This window comes from Catharus ustulatus, chromosome 6 (genome assembly GCF_009819885.2).
Source record: "Catharus ustulatus isolate bCatUst1 chromosome 6, bCatUst1.pri.v2, whole genome shotgun sequence".
NCBI classification, from domain to species: domain Eukaryota; kingdom Metazoa; phylum Chordata; class Aves; order Passeriformes; family Turdidae; genus Catharus; species Catharus ustulatus.
The window spans coordinates 55,521,294-55,541,268 of record NC_046226.1 but is presented as its reverse complement, the minus strand read 5'-3'; the positions used below and the strand labels follow the sequence as shown (position 1 = coordinate 55,541,268).

General features: G+C 44.3%; 1 protein-coding gene across 4 annotated transcripts; it reads right to left on the bottom strand.

The window, feature by feature from the left end:
• Positions 1–7,309: 7,309 nt before the first annotated feature.
• LMO2 (LIM domain only 2) lies at positions 7,310–14,761 on the bottom strand. 4 transcript variants are annotated; one of them, XM_033063794.2, is made up of 4 exons: positions 14,682–14,761; positions 13,835–14,012; positions 11,124–11,339; positions 7,310–8,267 (listed from the first exon to the last, which is right to left on the bottom strand). In XM_033063794.2, exons 1-4 carry the CDS (start codon positions 14,740–14,742, stop codon positions 8,048–8,050), a joined length of 675 nt encoding a protein of 224 aa, XP_032919685.1. In that variant the 5' UTR covers positions 14,743–14,761; the 3' UTR covers positions 7,310–8,047. The 4 variants fall into 4 exon arrangements, with proteins under 4 accessions (XP_032919685.1, XP_032919686.1, XP_032919687.1 ...); XM_033063795.2 differs by lacking the exon at positions 14,682–14,761 and adding an exon at positions 14,418–14,469; XM_033063796.2 differs by lacking the exon at positions 14,682–14,761 and adding an exon at positions 14,113–14,461.
• Between the last annotated feature and the right edge of the window lie 5,214 nt (positions 14,762–19,975).

The window sequence follows — 19,975 nt, the reverse complement described above, 5'->3', positions numbered from 1 at the left end:
TCAGTCCTTGGCACTGAGAGCTCAGCCCCCAGAATTCAGCCCTTGGTCTCTTGAAATTCCCTTTATGTGCCCAGGGGTTTTGGTCAGGGAATGGTCTGCTTTGCACCAGATCAGCTTCTTAGCGATCTAAATAATAAGTGAGCAAAACTGAGACTGGGAAAATAAACTTACTGAGTATCAGCAAAACAACAACAACAACAAAAAGTGTTGCGTCTTCGGGATCACATTTTACACATTTTATAGGAAAAAAACACTCAATGTGCGACCGCTGCACAAACAATAGATTCTATTCTTTTTATCCCCCTCACCTTCAGTGAGTCAAATATTCTTGTATGAAAGAAGGAATTATTTCTTCTGCATGATTTTACACTAGAAATTGTTTTCTTTTTGCTCTTCTTTTTTGGCTATCAGTAGGATTTTAATGAAACAATTCATTGTCCTAGCAGCACCACTCAAATAAGAACAGGAAAGGAACAAGGGAGTGGTTTAATGATTGCATTATTGCTAGCTGTTGGGGAGATTTTTGTCCTTAATAATTTTTATGATTGTAAAGTTCCCTGTAGAGAAGAAAACACAATAGCAGAAGTGTATTTAAATGCTAATAAAATGATATTACTTGTGTTTGTCCTTGGGTTTGTGGCCCATGTAAATCTAATAGTGCAGAGCCAAGAGAAGGTCTATAATTCTTTAAGTCTTTCAGGTTTTGCTAGAAGCCTGAATAGTTTTGCTTCTAGCACTTGCATAGATCCAAGGTGGTAACTCAAGGACTTAGGCAGTGGTGAAGATGGAGGTGGAGGAGCTATAGGAATTAGTTATAAAAATTGATTATCACCCCTGGTCAGGCTAGAGGCTCGTCAGGTGCAGAAATGGCTGGCATTTTACTTTCCTAATGGATACCCTAAAAAACAAAACCAAAAACATAGTAAAACAAAAATATCTGAGACGGAAGAAAAAAAAATAAACAAAAACCAACCAACCAACCAAAACCCACAGAACCAAACGCAAACATAAACCCATTTAAAACTGTAGTACGTAAATGTTTTACCAACAGCAGCCTTTGCATCCTTCATCAAATAACTGACAGCTGCAGAAACTGTGACACCAGGAAATTATCGTGGAATTTTCCTGGCTCAGCCTAGGCATAAAGGTTCTTTTCAGCTTTAATAATGGAGCCTAATTTTTCTTCCATTATCACTGACCATGCAGTCCAAATGGCCAAATAGATCAGAGGTACTCATCAGGCTGAAAAATGCTCTGAATGCTCCGCGAGTCCTGTGTTTAATCTGTGAGAGGTGATGAGGCTTTTAGCATTCTTCATTTATTTTTTACTTCTTGAAAATCTAATGAAATTACACACTGGGGATCTTCACCACCAGGCGCTGAGTGTCTCTGGAAATTCAACTAATGTGCTAAGGTTTTGGGGAATGGTCTGCTCTTCACAAGATGAGCTTTTTACTGCTCTAAATGGACAATAGTACATGAGACTGAGGGGAGGAGGCAGCTTGGGGAATTGGTAGCAATAAAGAAACTGAGGTGCAGAAAATTTGTTATTATTCCATTCTTATTGGGTTTGTTCTTTGCTGTAGCAAAGATGCAATAAGGTCAGGGCTTCACAGGAATGACCTTGGCTTGGAAATCTGATAGTGTAAAATTAACCAGAACACAAGGAGTGACTGTAATAAACAGCACAGAAGGAGCAGGGCAGGAAAATTCAGAACGGGAGCTGTATGATCCTGCGGTGACTCCAGTGAATCATAGGAACACACAGACAGTTCAGCAGTCCTTTGAACAGTGAGGGATTTGCATATGAACTGATAACAAATTGCATCTTCAGGCTTCACAAGAGTGAATCTCAGATGAGATGTGAGAGATGACAGGAAGGAAGCAGAGCCAGAACTTCAGGGAAATGCCTATATGAATACTAAGAATTGCGCAGGAGTTTGTTGGACATTTTAGTAACAAATGGGATGTCTGACAAAGTACAGCTTGGAGCTGCCTCTTGACACAATGAAACAACAGGTGAAAAAATCCCTGCCTTGTTACAGCCACCAGATAAACCCGGGATAAACCAACAGAACCCCTCCTGAACCTCTCAGGGTGGTAAATAGCCTTGGCAGCTCCACAGTCAAATGAAGTGCAGGGAATCTCCAAGAATCAATCAATGTACTTCATCTGGTGCTTACAAACCAACTAGAGTCTGCTCCCGACTTTCATCCTTCTGGACCATCTCCCATGTGGATGCTCTTGCCTGCATTAGTTGCCTTAGGTTGTCAAAAAGCCATGTCTGATCCTCCCTGCTCTGCATCAAGGTGGCTTCAGGCTTGTCTCTGGTTATTAGCAAATCTTTTTGTCTCAGATTCTTAGCTCCCAAATGGGTCTGGAATATTTATGTATGTTTCGAATCCCACTTGGAGAGTAATGTTGATAAACTGTGCTTTTTTCCTCAGATCAAAGATTCCATGTTGGCACAAACCAGCATAGCCAAGTTTTATTCTTTCACAGCCTTGCTTAGCTCCAAGTTGGTTTTCAATTCATATCATCCTCTCACATAAATCAGATAGAAGATACTACAAATGGAAACATTACCTTACCTGGCAAAATATAAAAAATAATTTACTTTGGAGAGCATGGATGGCATAGAAAGGCATGAGTCCTGCCTCAGGATTATTTGTAATTTCACACAATTGCATTGGTTTCACTGTGTGTGATTCTCAGTGTCGTGACGTGGTTCATGGCCTAAGGGATGTGTGAAAGGCCCCGCTGAAAGGGGTTGCAGGAATATTTAATGATCCCATGGGAGGTGCCAAAACCCTGTTTGCTTTGTGTGGGAGCTCAGGAAATCTTCCTTTACCTGAGGAACGTAGAGAATAATGAGGCATCCCTGGAGAAAACTGCTATAGAGTCTTTCCTGACCTGAAAAAACCCCACATGTGTATGACCCAGATACAGCTCACTTTTCAGCTGCACACACTGTGCTTGTGTCATTAGCTGAGATTGCTAACGAGGCAGGCAGTCGGTCACAGCTGCAGCGGTGCGGTTTTTTGGCTACCAGCTCCTCGAGCCAGAGCGTGCAACAACAAATGACTGAAGTGCTGAGCTGGATTTGGAGAGGTAGCACACACATAAAAGCCTCCAGAAGCCCTTTGCAATTCCCTTAGTCATCCATTCCCACTGAAAGCTTCTCTTTGGGAGTTTCCAGGAGGCCTGGTGCGACCTTTGGTCGTCCTTTTGGTCAGAGCTCTTATCTGTGCAGTGCAGACCCGGCCTCTTTCTGCTTGCACTCCTCCAGAGCGGTTTTTACGGGATAAACAAGCCGTATTTGCTGATGCACATTTCCTTATCAGCTGGACAGCATGCTTCTCCTGCATGGTGGGTCACACTCGCTGCTGGGCCAGCTCCAGGAATTCCAGGGCAGCTGCATCACAGCTCATTAGGTGCCCTCTTGCAGCCATTGGCTGCAAAAAATCACAGCCACCCTGTGATGGGGCCTTATCTCAGAGCCCACCAGGAGTTTCCCGGTGTTGCAAAGCACCTTTAGGTTGATAATTGCAGGTCTTGGATCTTTTTAATGAGATAGCAACATGATATGCCCTGGTTTGGGGAGCTGTCACAATGCCAAATAGAAGAGTACCTATTGAAGGAGAATTTCCCTTTCACCGTGTTCCTTTAAAATATAAATAAAATAAGAAAAGCATTTTTGTATCTCAAAACCAGCTCACAGCTGAGTCAAGATGCAAGATTCATCTGAGGAGAAATGAAAACCAAGCCCTGTGAATTTTTACCAACCAACCAACCCAAGAAATTATGGCCCCAAATAGGAAACATGTGAAACGTAGCTGGTAAAGAGCTACTGGACTACAGAAAGAGTTCTTTCTCTTGGGTCACAGCTTTCAAAAGTTATTTCTCCCTCAACACTGCAAAGCCACAGCTTTCCTTTACCCTAGTCGCTTCCTGTTACAACATTCCTTGTTGCCTCTCCTCCTGTTCCACTACCTCCATAGGAATCAACCTTCTTGAAGTCCATTCCCCCTTGGTTACCGGCTTTGCTGCCTTATGCCAAGCTGTAAATGTAACCAGAATATGGCAGATACAAAGCAGAGGTGATCAGGAGCACTTAGCAAAAGGTGCATTCAGCTTTTCATTTATAAAAGAAAAATCTCTTCACTGAAGCATTTTTAAAAAATTGAAATTTGTCATGCACAGCCTGCTATGGGGCAGGGTTTGTGGCTAAAAATGGGAGCAAGAAATACAAGAACACATTAATTAATGCTTGCAAGGCACTTGAACGTGGCACATGGTGTATGCTCCTGCAAGCCATGTTGATTAATTACCACCAGTGATCTGCTGGTTTGTTAGGAACCTTTCTGAGATGTGCCTTCTCATTAGCCTGGTACAAAGCAACCCTCAGCAGGAGGGAACAAGTTGCTTCAAACACAGTTCAGCTTTCTGCCAGTTTAATCTTCATCTCACTGACAGACTTCTGAATTTTAATTTAATTATAGTGCATGAAATGTTTTGTGATAATGTATCTCTATCTCTCTGTTCTGTGTCTTTTTATGTTTTTTTAAGTTGTTGTGGGACAGAGGAACAGATAATTTTTTCCAGTGTCCATTAAAATTCCCTTTGCCTGCAGTGCAGTATGTGCTCCATAAAAGAGATGAACCTGCTGCAAGTGAAATAAGCTGATGCTGCACTGTCTTTTTAGAGCAACAAAAATCTTTATAGATTATTTTCCCGAGTGCCATGAATCTCCTTCAAAGCCTTAAGTCACTGATACCAATTAATAAACTTAATAGTCTCATTTTCAATTCACATTCAGGCCATACTGAGCGTGTGCTCTGGCAGACGCTTGAAAGCTTTGCCTTGCAGAGATAAAATGTTACCTTGTGTGCGAGGGGGGCTGATTCAGGAGCAGAAAGACCCGCTAAAGTGCAGCACCAGAGGCCTCCTTGTTTTCTGAATTTACAGTCTCAGGCTGGCAGTCGTATAAATGAGTGATGCTCTCTGATGTTCTCTTCCAGGCAGGCAACGAAATTGGCAGGGAGTCTTGGGTTTTGTGCTGATGTGTCCAGAATTCAAATAATTTCATTCTCTGCTTTAATGACAATTGGAGGCAGAGTATTACCTTGAGAAAAGAGAAGGGAGAGGTGGCTTCTGGATCCTGTATTGAATTAACAACTGATTCCCATTTACTCTCTCCACTGAAAACTCTATTATGCAGGGCACTTATTGCCCTTATTCAAGGGCAGGGAATTAAAAAAGTGATATCGATGGTAATGCTCTCATCTTCGTGCCATGGCACTGAATAATGGGGACAAAGAAGGGGAATCATGACGGATGATATGCCTTTTAAAATACTGCTGATAGCAAAAACACGGGACCACACATTTGAGTATCAGAGATTAAGTCATATCCAGATTTTTGTGCTTTCTGCTTAGGACTTTAAATCAGCTTTGCTTTCCCTTTTGTTGTATTTTTTGGAATATTTTGTTTTCTTGTTTTTTTGTTGCTTGCACTTATTCCAAGAGAAATCTTCTCTCTCTCCTCCTGGACTCAGAGAGCAAGCACTGGGAATCTGGCAGGGAAAAGTCCAGCAGCAGATTGGTATAATTATTTGGGGAGGGCAATACTGCTGCTCAAGTGGAGGCTCTTCTGGCATTTTCCAGTTCAGCTTAAGCTCTTTCTGAAGTTACATGGACTAAATAAAACTGGTAGTCCTATAAAAAATGATACCTGCTGTGGACCCTCTCCTTTACAAACACATACATTGAGGTCTAAAAAATTTCCCTGTGTATATTTCCACAAAATAATGAGTGGGTTTGCATTAGGAACTTTTATGGAAGAAGTAAGAATATCTCCATTTGACAAGTGGGTAAATGAGAAGCAAAATACTGAACTACCTTACCAAAAGTCCCTTTCTGAGGAGACAGGTCTTGGTCTGCTTAGTGCAAACCTACAAGGTCTCCCTGAGCTATTAACACTCTTCCCTGATCTCAGCCCAGATGTAAATGAGGCCCCTTGCCCAAAATTTTCAGTCAAAGTTTTCTGTGAGGTGAAATCATGAAAATCAGCCCTGTTACGACTCACACTCTGTATATGTGTGACGCACCTGGAGAATGATCGTGCACCTCAACATGCTGGCTACACCCACCAAGCTTTGTAAATGAGCTAATTAATGACTTTAGGCTTTGTTTCTAGCTGGACAGAATATATGCAGGGAGCCATGTGAAAGAAGAGAGCTGATAGCTGTATTTTCCTTGCCTCTCCTTGCCTCTGCTAGCAGGAATTCAGGCTAATAATTACAGTTATAATCAGCTGCCTGTGGCCTCCAGAGGTCAGCATAACCCTGGAAAATAGCTAGATACCAGCACCCTCAAACCATACTTTCCAAGTTTTTCTCATTAGGTGTAGTTTCCAATTTCACTGATAACAAGATTTAAAGGGTTTGTCCCCAACTCTACTTGTGATAGCAAAAACAAGAAAAGAAATCTCAGACAATGCAATGTTGTCATTAATCAGTGCCTGGGACGTCCCCTGGGTGACAAGTTTATTGAGAATATTCAAGTAGATATCCACAGGTTTGGGTGCTGTTCCTGATGTGTCACTAGTGATGGAGTGAATGGACCTGCCAAGCACCTTCTGGGTGCCAGACTTGCTCAGTTGTGGGAAAAGCTTTAATTTTTAGTGCCTTTCAACACAACTTGCAGTTGTAGTCCCACTCTTGCAAATAATAATGTAGAAGCAGAGAAGAGAAATAAGAGTTTATCAGAGGTATGAAACAGCTTTCTGGCAAGAATAAACTTATTCTATTCACCTCAGGAAAAGTAAGTTGGAGAGAATATGCTATCATAGAATATGGAATGGTTTGGATTGGAAGAGACCTTAAAGATGATTGAAATGAATTCTTTCTAAATACGTTTATTGGCTCTTGTGATATTATCCTGGATTCCATAATCCAGAGCAAAATCAGTATTAGCTACCTTTCTAAAAGACCCAAATCTCATGTGATCTCCATAATCAGATATACTCAATCTGTTGTAAAACACCCAGAACCACAACTCATAAACACCAAAGAGCCTTGGTGTCATACAGTGCTAATTTCTCCTACAGCAAAATTTAATTTCTTAGCATAAAGAGCTCAAGATTTACTGAGCCCTTGGTGTTTTCACATTTGTGCTTTGAAATGCATCCTGAAGTGTATCCAACTGTAGACAAAGAGTAGAAACCCTACTGCAAAAATATAAAATTCATAATACAAACAAAGAAATCCAGCACAACTAAAAAAAACCAAAAAAAGAACTAACAACACTTAAATCTTTCATTATTTTTATTAAAGCTGCAGAGTCTTACTACACACAACAAATATTTTATTGATATAATCTAAGTTAATAAAATAGTTGAACAACTCTTTAGATTTATATTTGTATAGAAATGATCTGGGGAACATCTTGTCTTGAGACAGCAGTGCCCAAAAACAACTATTCTGCAGGTTTTTTAAAAGAAGAGTTTGGGACTAGAGGATGCACTGTTCATTCTCAAAGGAAAAAGAAAAAATCCATGCAAAAATAACTCCCACCCGAAGTGTAAGGCCATGTGGAATGACCACCTGAGGGATGGCTCCTTCCTTCCAGTGTTCCTCGTCGTGCCTACTGTGGGAGCTTGTCATCTAAACTCAGTAAGGAAAATCAAGACAGAAAGAAAACCCAATTGCACAATCCTAGTCTGCAGGTGACAATGTCATAACATCTCTTTACAGAAGTCCCCACTCTGTTCCAGTTGGGAGGATGGGTCATGGTGCTGTGTCTGTCCCCGGCTGCCAGCTGATGTCAGTTCCTGTCCGTGCTGCGAACACAAGTCAGTCTAGCTACTATTGCTTTGCTCTCCCCCCTTCACATGGGTGTGGTTTACATTCTATGTAGCGCTGCCTGCCAAGGGCCGACTGCATGATGTTTCCCCCCCGTTTCAAAGCTCACAGCCCACGGGATGATGTCCTGGGTGCAGCTGGGGCCCGGGAGGTGTCTGTCACAGAGCGCCAGGCACGTCCGCGCTAGATCATGCCGTTGATCTTAGTCCACTCGTAGATGTCCTGCTCGCACACGATGTCCGAGTTGATGAGGAGGTACCTGTCCCCCACGCAGAAGTGCTTCTGGCAGGCAGCACACTTGAAGCACTCAAGGTGATAGACCTTGTCCTTCACCCGCATGGTCATCTCGTAGGCGCGGATCCGCTTCTCACAGGAGGCACACAGCCCGTCCTGGCCAAAGAGCCTGCAACCACACAGCACCCAGTGAGCACAGCTCCTGTGCTGGCAAAACCACGTCAACATGAGAGCTCAGCACATGGGTGAGCACAGCTCCTGTTCTGACCAGCTGGGCAAAACCACGTCAAAACAAGAGCACAACGCCCTTGATCTGCTAGGACCAGTGAGGAGTTAGAGAGGTCACATGGAAAGCTGCCCAGCAGAACTGGAAACTTTGCAACAACAAAACCTGAAACAAAAAATCCAAGGTGCTCACCTTGGATAAAATGACAGAATGGGTTCGGTTGGAAGGAAATTTAAAGTCCATCCTGTGCCACTCTCTGCCATGGGCAGGGACACCTTCCCCTAGCACAGGTTGCTCCAAGCCACATCCAGCCTGGCCCTGGACACTTCCAGGGATGAGGCAGCCACAGATCCTCTGGGCAACCTGTGCCAGGCCTTCAGCACCCTCACAGGGAAGAATTTCTCCCCCCAATATCCAACCTAAATCTACTCAAATCTATCAATATAATTGGCTTTCCTGATCAATGACCTTACCCTGAATTGGAGGAGCAAAGGTTGCCCAGAGAACTTAATGAAGTTGTGCCATATTGACAGTTCTACTTCTGTGATTGACAGAAATTTCTTTTTGTTAATAGTTTTTGCCTTTCTTAAGCTGTTGCTCTCTAATGTAATGTAAGCCATGGTCTAAGGCTCTCCTGCCTTTTGTCTGTGCCTCCACGCTGGAAATTCTTTCAAACATTCCTATATCCATGAAGGCACTCCTGATCCATGAAGTCACTCCTGATGGGTTTCAGAAGGACACATTCTCAGACCTCCTAGATGCCTGTGAGACAGTTTTATGCTGTGGACTGTTCTTTAATCCACATGGAGAAACCCTGCTGAGTTCCTCATGGTATTGTCTATGAAAAGGAGCCTCTAATGAATGCCCTGCAGAGTTTATTAAGTCAAATCAGTAATAAAGAAGCATGGTATTTTATTCTTAAAAGGGATGCATGCTACACGTGATGTATTCATTGAGTTTGACTTCTAAACTTCCATACTAATTCTGGAAAGAGTTTTTCCACCTCCTAGACATCTCCTGCATCAGTGCTGTGCCTGATTTAAATCACCTTCTGAATTGGGAAAAGGATGCCTGATAGATTAAGAGACCTTTAAGGAGAAAGAACATAATTCCTTTTGTCTACCAGGAGATGTCAGTATTTGCTTCTGCCCAGAGAGAATAATGCTAAGGTTACACAAAGGTTGCCACATTTTTCATTAATGAGGGAAGATATTATCTGCTGCTTTATTAAATAAATAAAAACATTGGATTTTACTGCAAGAAAATGCATTAATTGTATTGCCATTCTTCCTGTTGCTTCCATTTCAAGATGAAAAGTATCTGGGAAGTGTAATTAACACCAGATCACTGCTGGATTTACAAATGGTCCCATTAGCAGAACTCAGTCCTTAATTTCTGCTCAGCAAAATTCCCATCAGGAAAGTCCAGGGACAGCATAATTAGGAAGTCCACTGAGATTTTGGTTTCATTTTTATTGGCAGGTAAATTAGCCTTCAGTAAAAATATCTGGAAAAATACCAAATATCATTATTCTGTTCCACAAACCTTCTGACGCATTAGGGATCCATTAGAAGAAATGGAACACAACTAGCACAGAAAAGATCAGTAAATTTTAATCAAGAATATAAAGATCTTTGTTTTCAATTTTTGTGAAATATCTTAGTCTCCAATTAATCCTTCACTTACAAATTTTGGCAAAACAGGCAGACAGAGAGTTATTGATGAAAACACCCATAGCAAGTGTATTTGTAGGAACTGGTTCTGCATAATGTGCAAATTCTTGATTATTCAGTACCAGGCTTAAGAATGCCAAAACCCAAATGATCTTTCACCTCTTACCTGGGTCTAACACCTTTAAGCTCCAAGGCAATACTGGGAGGAGCAGAAAATCCCTTAAAACTGTTCAGGGGAATCAGTTCATTGCCAGCTCAGTGGGACATTGCTGGAATTCAGCCCCTTTTCCCAATTTCTGCTTGCCAGAATGCCACACTGACCCTCCATCTGGAGCTATGGGGTTAGGTCTGTGCAGAATGACAGATGCCAACAACTCTGAGTCCTAGGAGTTCTTTCTGTATTCTTCACATTATCAAATAATTCTGGTTTGTCCGCAATGTGTAGCACTGCTTTCATTTCCATTAAAAAAGCTTTTTTCCCCCCAAACTTTTCAAGATTCAGCTATAAACAGCTCCAAGTTGTTTATCTAACCAACACAGATAATCTCTAGTTTTATCTATAACTTACTGAAGAATCTCAGCAATACTAAAAGCATCTGCACGTGACTCCCAAAAATATGAGGACAGGTTGAGGGAGCTGGGGCTGTGCACTCTGGAGAAGGCTCTGGGGAGACCTTAGAGCCCTTTCCAGTGCTTAAAGGGGTTCCAGGAGAGTTGGAGTTTGGACAAGGGACGGAGAAATGGACAAGGGGGAATGGCTTTAAGGTGACAGAGGGCATGTTTAGTTGGGATATTGGGAAGGAATTCTTCCCTGAGGTAAGGCCCTGGCACAGGTTGCCCCGAGAAGCTGTGGATGCCCCATCCCTGGAAGACCAGGTTGGAGGGGAACTGGAGCAACCTGTCCTGGTGGAAGGTGGCAGAAGGACTGAAATGAGAGGAGCTGTAAGGTTCCTTTCCAGCCCAAATGGTTCAGGGATTCCACAACAGGAGTCCACACTGAGCTTGCAGGTGCTGTTGCAGCCCCTGCCAGGCTTTGAGAGCCATCCCAAATGAATTCCTTACTCCCAGCTGTACTCAGTAAAGAATGGGCAGGAGGCTGGAAGAGTGTGAGGGCTGGGGTGCCTACCTGAGGTAGTCCCTCCTGCAGAGCTTCCTGCCCAGTTTGTAGTAGAGGCGCCTGCCCACCTCGCCCAGCCGGCAGCCGCACAGGTCGCAGCTGAGGCAGTCCTCGTGCCAGTACTGGTCGATGGCCTTCAGGAAATAGCGGTCCCCGATGTTCTGCTGGCACCCCCCGCATGTCAGCAGCGACGGGGGGATCTGCAGCACCTCATCCACGGGCTCCCTGTGGGAAAGAGATGACTGCTGGATCCAGGGAAACCCACCCCGACAGCATCCACACAAGAAGAAGGAAAAGCAAAACAAGTCACGAGCTTGGACAAGTTTCGGCAGGGAGGGCGGCCTTGTTTTTGCTCATTTTCACCAAGACTAAGAAAGGCACCCAAGGGATTTTTCACTTTCCGTTGGGAAATGGAAATGTGGAGACTAAGTTTCCACAGAACAGCACGAAATGAATAAACACAACAGCTGATTCTGCTGCCAAAGTGGTTTAGGTCTCACTGCTGGTTTTAATAAAGCCAGCATTTTACCTCATGTTGCTGCAGGACTTCTTTTTTCCCTTAGCCAAGGACATGAATCCCCTAGGATGGGTCTATGCCAACATACCTCAATTATCTGGGATTTACACATCCATGAGTGAAAGGAGGCACAAATCTTTATTGTGATATTAGCACTGGCTCTTTATGAACCTTATTTTTTTCCTTCTTCTAAAATGCTTGGAGATCTAGGATAATTCTGGTAGAAGAAGAGAGAATTTTCTTCAAAGCTACTTTCTTGAGGACTTCTGCGTCTTTTGGGGTCATTTCACAACTTTAAAAAAAAAATTAAAAAAAAAAAAAAAAAAAGAGCAAAAAACCTTAAAAGAACAGCGCCTGAACGCAGTTTCGTAATGTTTTGGGCTTCACCCAAATGCCAGATAAGTCAATCAAAAAATCCTTCTCTTAAGCACTTGCTTCAATTTAAACCTAGTAGAGTGGACCCCAAATTTTTTCATATAATTGGGTTAGTGCTCCAGCACAGTGTCCCCAAGCAATTTGCTTCTGTCATTGTTCTGTCCTCCCCTGGGCTGGTGGGGGCAGAGGAGACCTACACTGATGAAGAAGCTCTGCTCCCAGCTTCCAGCAGGCAACAGGAAAAAAATTGTATTACTCCTGCTTATTTACTGGATCAGCAGTTTTCTGGGCAAAAATTACTTTCTTCAGCAGGGAGGAACGACCTCTGGTCCAGAACTTCAGGGCTGAGAAAGTGATCCTGCAGTTTTTATTTAGGCAAGCCGAGCCCTGAGATATTATCTGGTTCTATTCTGCTCTGGTTTCTCTGTTCTAAGTTTAAACTGCTGTGCCCTGCAAGCTATGTCGTAACACCCCTCTGCTGCCAGCTCTCCATCCTGTGAGTTTGCATTAAAATCGTGGGGAACTCATGATTAGGCCTTACTTTTTCCAAAGTTATCCTTTTGGGCCGCATACTCCCTTTCCTAACACGTGGGCTCCATGCTGACAACTTTTGAGAGCTTGCCAGTAGAAGGAAGCACACATCATTATCCTTTATTATCTGTTGCTTGAAACTTTGGAGTGTACCCCAAAATTCATCTGAGGGGTGTTTGGGAATCCCAAGCCAGGTTTCTCTGAGAGCCCTAAGCTCTGGAACAGCCCAGCGGATGTTTATGCAGAGCAGCATTCCTGGTTTACACATTAGGCTTTTGATGTCCATGGATTTCTAAACCACCAGAACACAAGGCAGGTAAATAAATAAAGATTAAAAAAAACTTTGTAGATGAAAGCTGGACATCATTAGGAACTGGGATTAGCGTTTCTTAAAACACAGCATAAAAGAAAATGCAACATGTAAAACATCATGGAACGAAGTGATTTAATCCCCAAAAGCAGCGGTTCCCGTGTGCTCCAAGTGATGGCATTTTTAGTATCTCACAGGAAACAAACCACAAATGACTCAATTTACTGAGAGCGATGCATTTCTTTTTTTCTTCTCTCTTATCGCGATCCCATACAAGCCTTAGTGCAGTCAATTAGCACGTTCAGGGGTCTGTGCTGAGCTACCATCCCTGGGTGTGCAGCAGGGACGGGACAGCGGGAGCGTAGCCCGGGAAGAAAGCCTGGATCTGGGCACGGCAGCCCTGAGTGGGAAATCCAGGGAGAGAAATTCTCCTTTCCTACATCCTGTCCATCAAGTCTGTCTACATGGTCTTGGCAGAACACCCACCCCCACCAAAGCTTTCTACGAGCTCTTGGAAGTTGCATTATGAAAACGTGGAAGTTGGGCACCCGCAGCTAACAGCCCTGACCTTTCACTGATCGGCTGCAGCGAGTTGGGCACATCGGGGATGGGGCAGAGAGGCTCCCTCTGGATGGAAAACCCGAAAGCTTAGGAAGCGGGATGCTCCCTCTCCCGCCGAGCATCCCCACCACCCCGCGGTGGGATGAGCGAGCGGTAGATGCCCTGCCCGGGGAGAATTGCGCCTCTCTTCTCCCGGCTGCTCCTTCCCACAACTTGGAGGGCTCTCCCAGCGCTCCCCCCGTCAGCCCCGCGGTGTCCGGAGCGGGGGAAGGGGGTGGGAGCGGCGGGGACTGCTGCCGAGCCCTCCGGGGCTGCCGGGCACACAAAGCCGGCGGTGGCTCCGTCGGGGAGGACGGCGGTGACACCGGGAGGCTCCCGGGGACGATGGCGAGCGGGGGGACCGGGCAGGAAAAAGCGCGCACTTACTCGGAGGGATCGAGGCTTTTCCTCTCGATGGCCGATGACATTGGCAGGGCCGGTTCCTTTGTGGCGTGCCGGTGGTGGGCTCTGCCCCCGCCGCCCCCGCAGAGGCCGTCTGCTCGAGGAGCCTTGTCGCCAGCCGCGCTGCCCCGCCGCCCCGCGATGACATTCACAGGATTTCCTCCTGCAGCACCGAGACACAGACACACACACACACAGGCGCTGGGGCTGCGCTCCGGCCCCGCACGGCCCCCCCGGCCCCGCACGGCCCCCCCGGCGCTGACCTCCCATCCCCGCCGCGCTCCCCCCGCGCCCCGGCCGGCGGGGCCGCTCCCGCGGCGGGCGGGGGGCGGCGGCTGCGGCCGCCACCGCGGCTCCGCGCCCGGCTCCGCTCAGCGGCTCCGGCTCCGCTCGGGCAGCTCCGCGCTCGCTCCGCGCCCGGGCGGCAGCGCTGCGAGCCGCATCCCCGCGATTATTATTACTCCGTGGCTCAGCCCCGGCTCTCTGGTTTCATTTCCTTTTTCCTGATCACGATTCAAATACAATAGAAGGAAATCACACTTAAAGAGACAGCTGCCTGTTTCTTAACTGCACTCCTGGGGATTCGGCAATACAAACAGCAGCATCACGACTCGCTGGGTTCCTTAAAGAGACAGAGCGGGGCTCCCCAGAGCCAGGGCTCGGGGCTGCCGAGGCGTTCTCACGTTATTATTATTCCCTTACTAGCGCTGTGTCTGTGCGCAGGCAGGTGGGCGACCTGAGAATGATCCCAAGGGCTGGGAAAAAAAAATAAATAAGCGCCTGTTTCCAGGATTGTGCCGCCGGCTCAGCCGCACGCAGGAGCGGCACTCACCATCCCTCTGGCCGCCCTCTCCCTCTGTGACACCAAGGCGCACATGCCCACACGCACTCATGGGGTGGCACGGCACTCGGAGAGCCGCAGGTGAAGATCCCGAGCATTATTTGTCCTCCCGGAGATCAAACCGGTCAGCTCGGTTGTGTCTCATTTACAGCCCCGAGTGAACATTTGCTTCCAGACACCCCCGGGGTCTTGGCAAGCCGCGGTAACAAATTTACACCCTGGCACCGTGTGATGCTAATGAGCTGTAAAAGCCGGCGAGTACAAAGTATCGATCTGTAATTAATCCAAGAGGGCCGAAGATGGGGAAAGTCTTTCCCGAATATGTCAATTTTGCCTCCCACCCTTCCTCCTCCCCATCAGCGCAGTAAATCCCGGAAAGGACTGATTTACAGTGCCGGAGTGAAAACTATTGCAGCAATCCGAGCCTTTGCCAGCTCTGTGGCATCAGACGCTGGCCCTTGCTGGAGGCAGAGTTCTGGATAAGATGAACTGCTTGCCCGGTTAATTCATTTAAAAATAGTAAAGAAATATCTGTAATAAAGCCCCAGAGAGTAGTAGTAGCAATATTTCGCTTCTATATTAATTCCCAGAAGAGAAATGTATTTGATGTCTATTTTTATGACTACATTCTCCTTTTTTTTCAGCGTTTTGGCAGCTGGGGATATAATATCTGCAATACATTAATGAGCCTGATCCAAAGATTAGTAATGTCAGCAGAAGGACTGTTATTCCTTTCAAGGGCCTTTGAACCAAGCTCTTGAAATACTTTAGAGCTATCACTGGTCATTAGAACACATCTTTCTTATTCTTTAAACGCATTATCTCCGATGTATTTTAAGCTATTACAGTAGGACATTCACTCTCATTTCTGTTGAAGGAAAAGGCTCTTTTGTTAGGTTTTCGCAGACAGGACTGAATTATATGATGACTATTCAATTTCTGGTGTGTTTACCCTGTGATCAGCAAAGTAAAATAAATGTAAATCTTGCCAGAAGACTGAATAACTAAACTATTGCAAGACTCAAAAAAACCAAAAAAATCTGCCAGGAACTTCACTTGGTTAAAAAAAATCGGAAATGGAATTAAAGGTGGCTCGAAAACATGAAGAAGGGCATCAGACATGTTTTTAAAAACCCAAGACATTTCTATGAGCTTGATTTCTACAGTATCTCAAGGTTTAATAAAATACAAACTCTTAAAATATAAAAGGCAAAATTTCCCTGATGGTTGGGATAGTCATATTCTGATAAAATCCTGATGGAATAAGGTGAGCAACTCCATAATGCCAGTAAATGTTCTGGTCTCAGAAGTTCTGCACACACTGCAGACACTGGCCTGCTGCCCTCCTTCTATTTATTTTCCCAAAATTCACAGGAAATTAATATATTTAAGACCTCTGTGCCTTTGTGTATCTAAAAGAGTTCAAAAGTTTTGGTGAAGGACAAAAGCAGCAACATTGGCACATAAGGAATTACTTAATTCCTTAGAAAAACAACATCAAAATGAGGAATTACAATACCCAGTGGACAGTGATTACTGAAAAAAAAACCCAAAAAAACCGAATTTTTAAGGTTTTGCAATTCCTTGCTTTGCACAGACCACCTCAGGTCTGGCTGATAATGAGATATTTCTCATATCCATAGTTGAGCACGCGCACTGATGGACAGACCAGGAACATTCCCTGCATTGCCAGATCAATCCCTTCACCTGCAGAAAAGCATTCTGTATAAAAACAGTGGAACAATGCGCAGTGTAGAAGCTGAAGAGGACAATTTGTGTGTTTTTCATTTTTTCAGTCAGATCCAGAACAAACTTTCGTAGATGAAGTCAGATCTTTAAGCACAGAACTCGTGATAGTGCTGGGATCACTCCATGGGCCTGCAAGCACCATCTGTCTCCTCATCTAAAGTAATTGTAATTAAAACTGTGAGATTATTTCTTGTTTTCTCTCGGTCCTGTGAAGGAGAGATGCCAGGCAAAGTCGTGAGCAAAGAAAAGTGGAAAAAAAGCTGGATTTGCAGCAAAAAGCTCAGGAAGAAAGTCCTCAGAATTCTGATCAAGAGCTGCATCTTCAAATATCTTTGAGGAACAAAGTCATAACCTTTTTGAGACAGTTCTGTTTTCATTTATTGGGTTGACATATAATAAACTCTTGCTCTGGACAATGAAATTTGGCCTTTGCAGCTGAGGGCTTTCTGTCCCACTAGAACAGATGACCAGTAATCAAGAAATACTTCTTTTTTCTTCACCTTGAGCAAGTCCCTTACCACCTCTTTGCCTCAATTTTCCCATCTGCAAATGTTTACTTTCCTCAGCAGAATTGGCTGTTGATTTACTTTTGCCTCCCGCTGAATAACGTTCCCAAAGACAAAGCATTATTCAGCGCTGGAATTGGTGGTGCCGACATTTCCTGCCCAGGCACAAAAAGACCAGCACTATTTTTAGTGAGGGCTTTTCTTTCCATTGTTTCTTTCTCTGTGAAGCTGGATTTTCCAGTGCTCTTTGGTGTGGCTTTTTGTGTGTGTGTGTGTGTGTGTGCGTGTGTGCGTGTGTGTTCATTGATTGAAAATCCTGAGGGATGAGTTTTGGTTTCAATTAACTTTAATTAATAAAGATCACACCATATACTAATTACTGGAGCATGATTGAGGTCAAATCTGCTGTTAAGAGACTACATTTAGTATTTGGAAGCTTGGAATAATGTGCCATGAATAAGTCAGCTGGACTTTTCCAGATATTCCTCAATAAGAATTTAATGTAAAGCTGCATCATTTCTATGAGTGGTGTAATCTAAAGAAACAGCTCAATGTGTCTGTCTCCAAAGAAACAACCTCTCTTGCACTAAGGGAGTATTTTCAGCTTGGTTTTGGAAGACCAAAATATCATCATCACCACTCAGGCTTAGGTTGTTCCTACCTTTATTCCCTTGGTATATCCCAGCTTTATCCCCCCAATAGCTTATGGATACTATTGAGCTATTTCAGGTCACCCTCATTTAGAGAAGTCTGTGTTCAGTCAGATTAACTTTGCTGCCCTCAATAGCCAGTAATGCTGGTTGCCTAAAAATGCAGTTTATGAAGATTGAAGTCTCTGCATAGATGGAAGAATTAAACTTAGGTGGCAGTGGCAGTGGCCTAGATTTTCTGTTAGTGCTTTCTGTGGGAGAGAAAAGTCAGGACTGTGACTAAAGCTGAGCAATTAACACAAAAGGTGGCATAAAGGAATCAAGATTTCTGTAATTTGGGCTGTCTTCTGCTGCTGAGCCATCATTTGGTGGTAGAATCATTACTCCTCTCCAATCCACCTAATTTAAAGAATCCTCCTCTTTCCCCCCACCCACTGGACTGAAGCCTTGACCTGCCAGCCCCTGGGATGAGGCTCTGAAGGAATGGAAATCTTGGGTTGGTTTGGGTTTTTTGAACCAAATTTGGCACCATAGAATGAGAACCTTGGTCTCTCTTAATGAACACAGAATATTTGAAAAGGAATTTGGGGGCTAGGTCTGAGGGATCTCTAAGGTCCCTTACAAGCCAAACCATTCTGTGATTCCATGATTCCACATAAACCAGATGCTGCCAAGGAGATGGGACTGTGTCCCTGGAGAAACGATGTTGTACCACTAGTTACTCATATCACCCACAGTGTCATGTTAATGGCATGAAGGGCACCACATAATTCAAAGACCAAAAAAAATAGTATTCATTCTCTTGCCATGAACCTGGAAATTTTTTTTCAGCCAGTAAATCGTGTTCTGGTCTGTGTGCTCTCCACAAGTGCTGTTTTGATTTTGTTTTGTTTGGGTTTATTTGTTGTGGTGTTTTTGTTTTTGTTTTTGTTTTTGTTTTTTTCATATCAAACCCTCCTCATCATTCTCCTAATCAGCACATTTTCTAAGTTCCCTGAGGACAGAGGTGGATAGAGAGGATGAGGAGTTGTCACTGAGGGATGACCACATGCACTGACTGGAACACACTTTGGAGGCTTTTGGTGGAGTATGACTCAGAGAGCTTACAGACTTCTGACCAAGGACACACTTCTCTTTTTGGGGCTTAACCCTTCCTTTGAACTGGAAGAAAACAAACCAGAACAATAAAAACCACACTCAGGGTGAGGTTTGCTCTGGGACTGTGAGGTCCAGACGTTAGATAAGGATCCTGGTGCATAAAGAGGTCTGGGCAGTACAAAGTTTTCTTTTGTTTTGCCTTTTTTTCTCCCACAAGCAGCAAAGATGAGAGAGGAAAAAAAACACCCAGCCCAGCAACTGTGGTTATAGCCCAGAGAAATCTTCAACTACAGATCACATCAGGGATGATGAAAAGTTAGTTACAGGCAGTCAGATGAAGGGATATTTCACTGCAAAAACGTGAAAGGTTCCCCCTCCCCATTTCCTCCCTCTCCTTTTATTGATTTCTCTTGCTGCCTTGCACGCAAGCCAGATCCAATTACTCTGTCATGGTTTTCATAAGGCTACTGCTCTACAGTACAGTCCTTTCAAGTAATTCCCTCTTTTTCCATGGTAAATACTCTCTCCTATGCTGGTGCATGGGAATGATCCCGGTAGGGCACTGGGGAGAGTTTTGACTTTAGCATTAAACATCTGATCCCAACCCATTCATGTCAGGGGAGAGACACATCTGAACCAAAACAGGCTTCGAGCTGGACCCACAAATACCTCCAGTCTAGAAAATAAATGGTGGCTTGGGAATGCAATTCCCTCAGGGAAAATTTCAGAGGCAGTCATAGACAACCAGAAGCTGTAGCTCCCGCTCTCTTGTGTATATATACAGACACAGATATGTGCATATATATTTATATATTTATGTTGTTGGATTTTTTTGCACGTTTCTATGTAGTATGTATGTAATCTCACATTTCTGAACACAGAGATACTTGCAGGCTTGTGGGTTTTCATCTTGTGCTCCTTTCCAAGCTGTTTCCCAACAAAAGCAGCTTTTCCATATTACAGGCTCTAATCAGCACACTCCTTCATGTGTACCTGGGAGAGTCACCAGGTAGATTCTATAACCTTGGCACCAACCAGCAGTATTACCAGGAAATCTGACATCATTCCAGGAACCCATCAGTCCTCTCGTTCCCCCATGGAACGTTGTTATTTCTGCTCTTAATTCCTTCAGCATACAATGAAGTAATATTCAATATCCAAGTGCATTAGGAGGTGGATTCAATGAAGAAGTCTGGTGTCACCTACTTCACATGGACCAGGGAAATAGCAAGAACTCCTGCTGAGTGGCTGCCCCACCCCATTGCACAGGCAAATCCCTAAG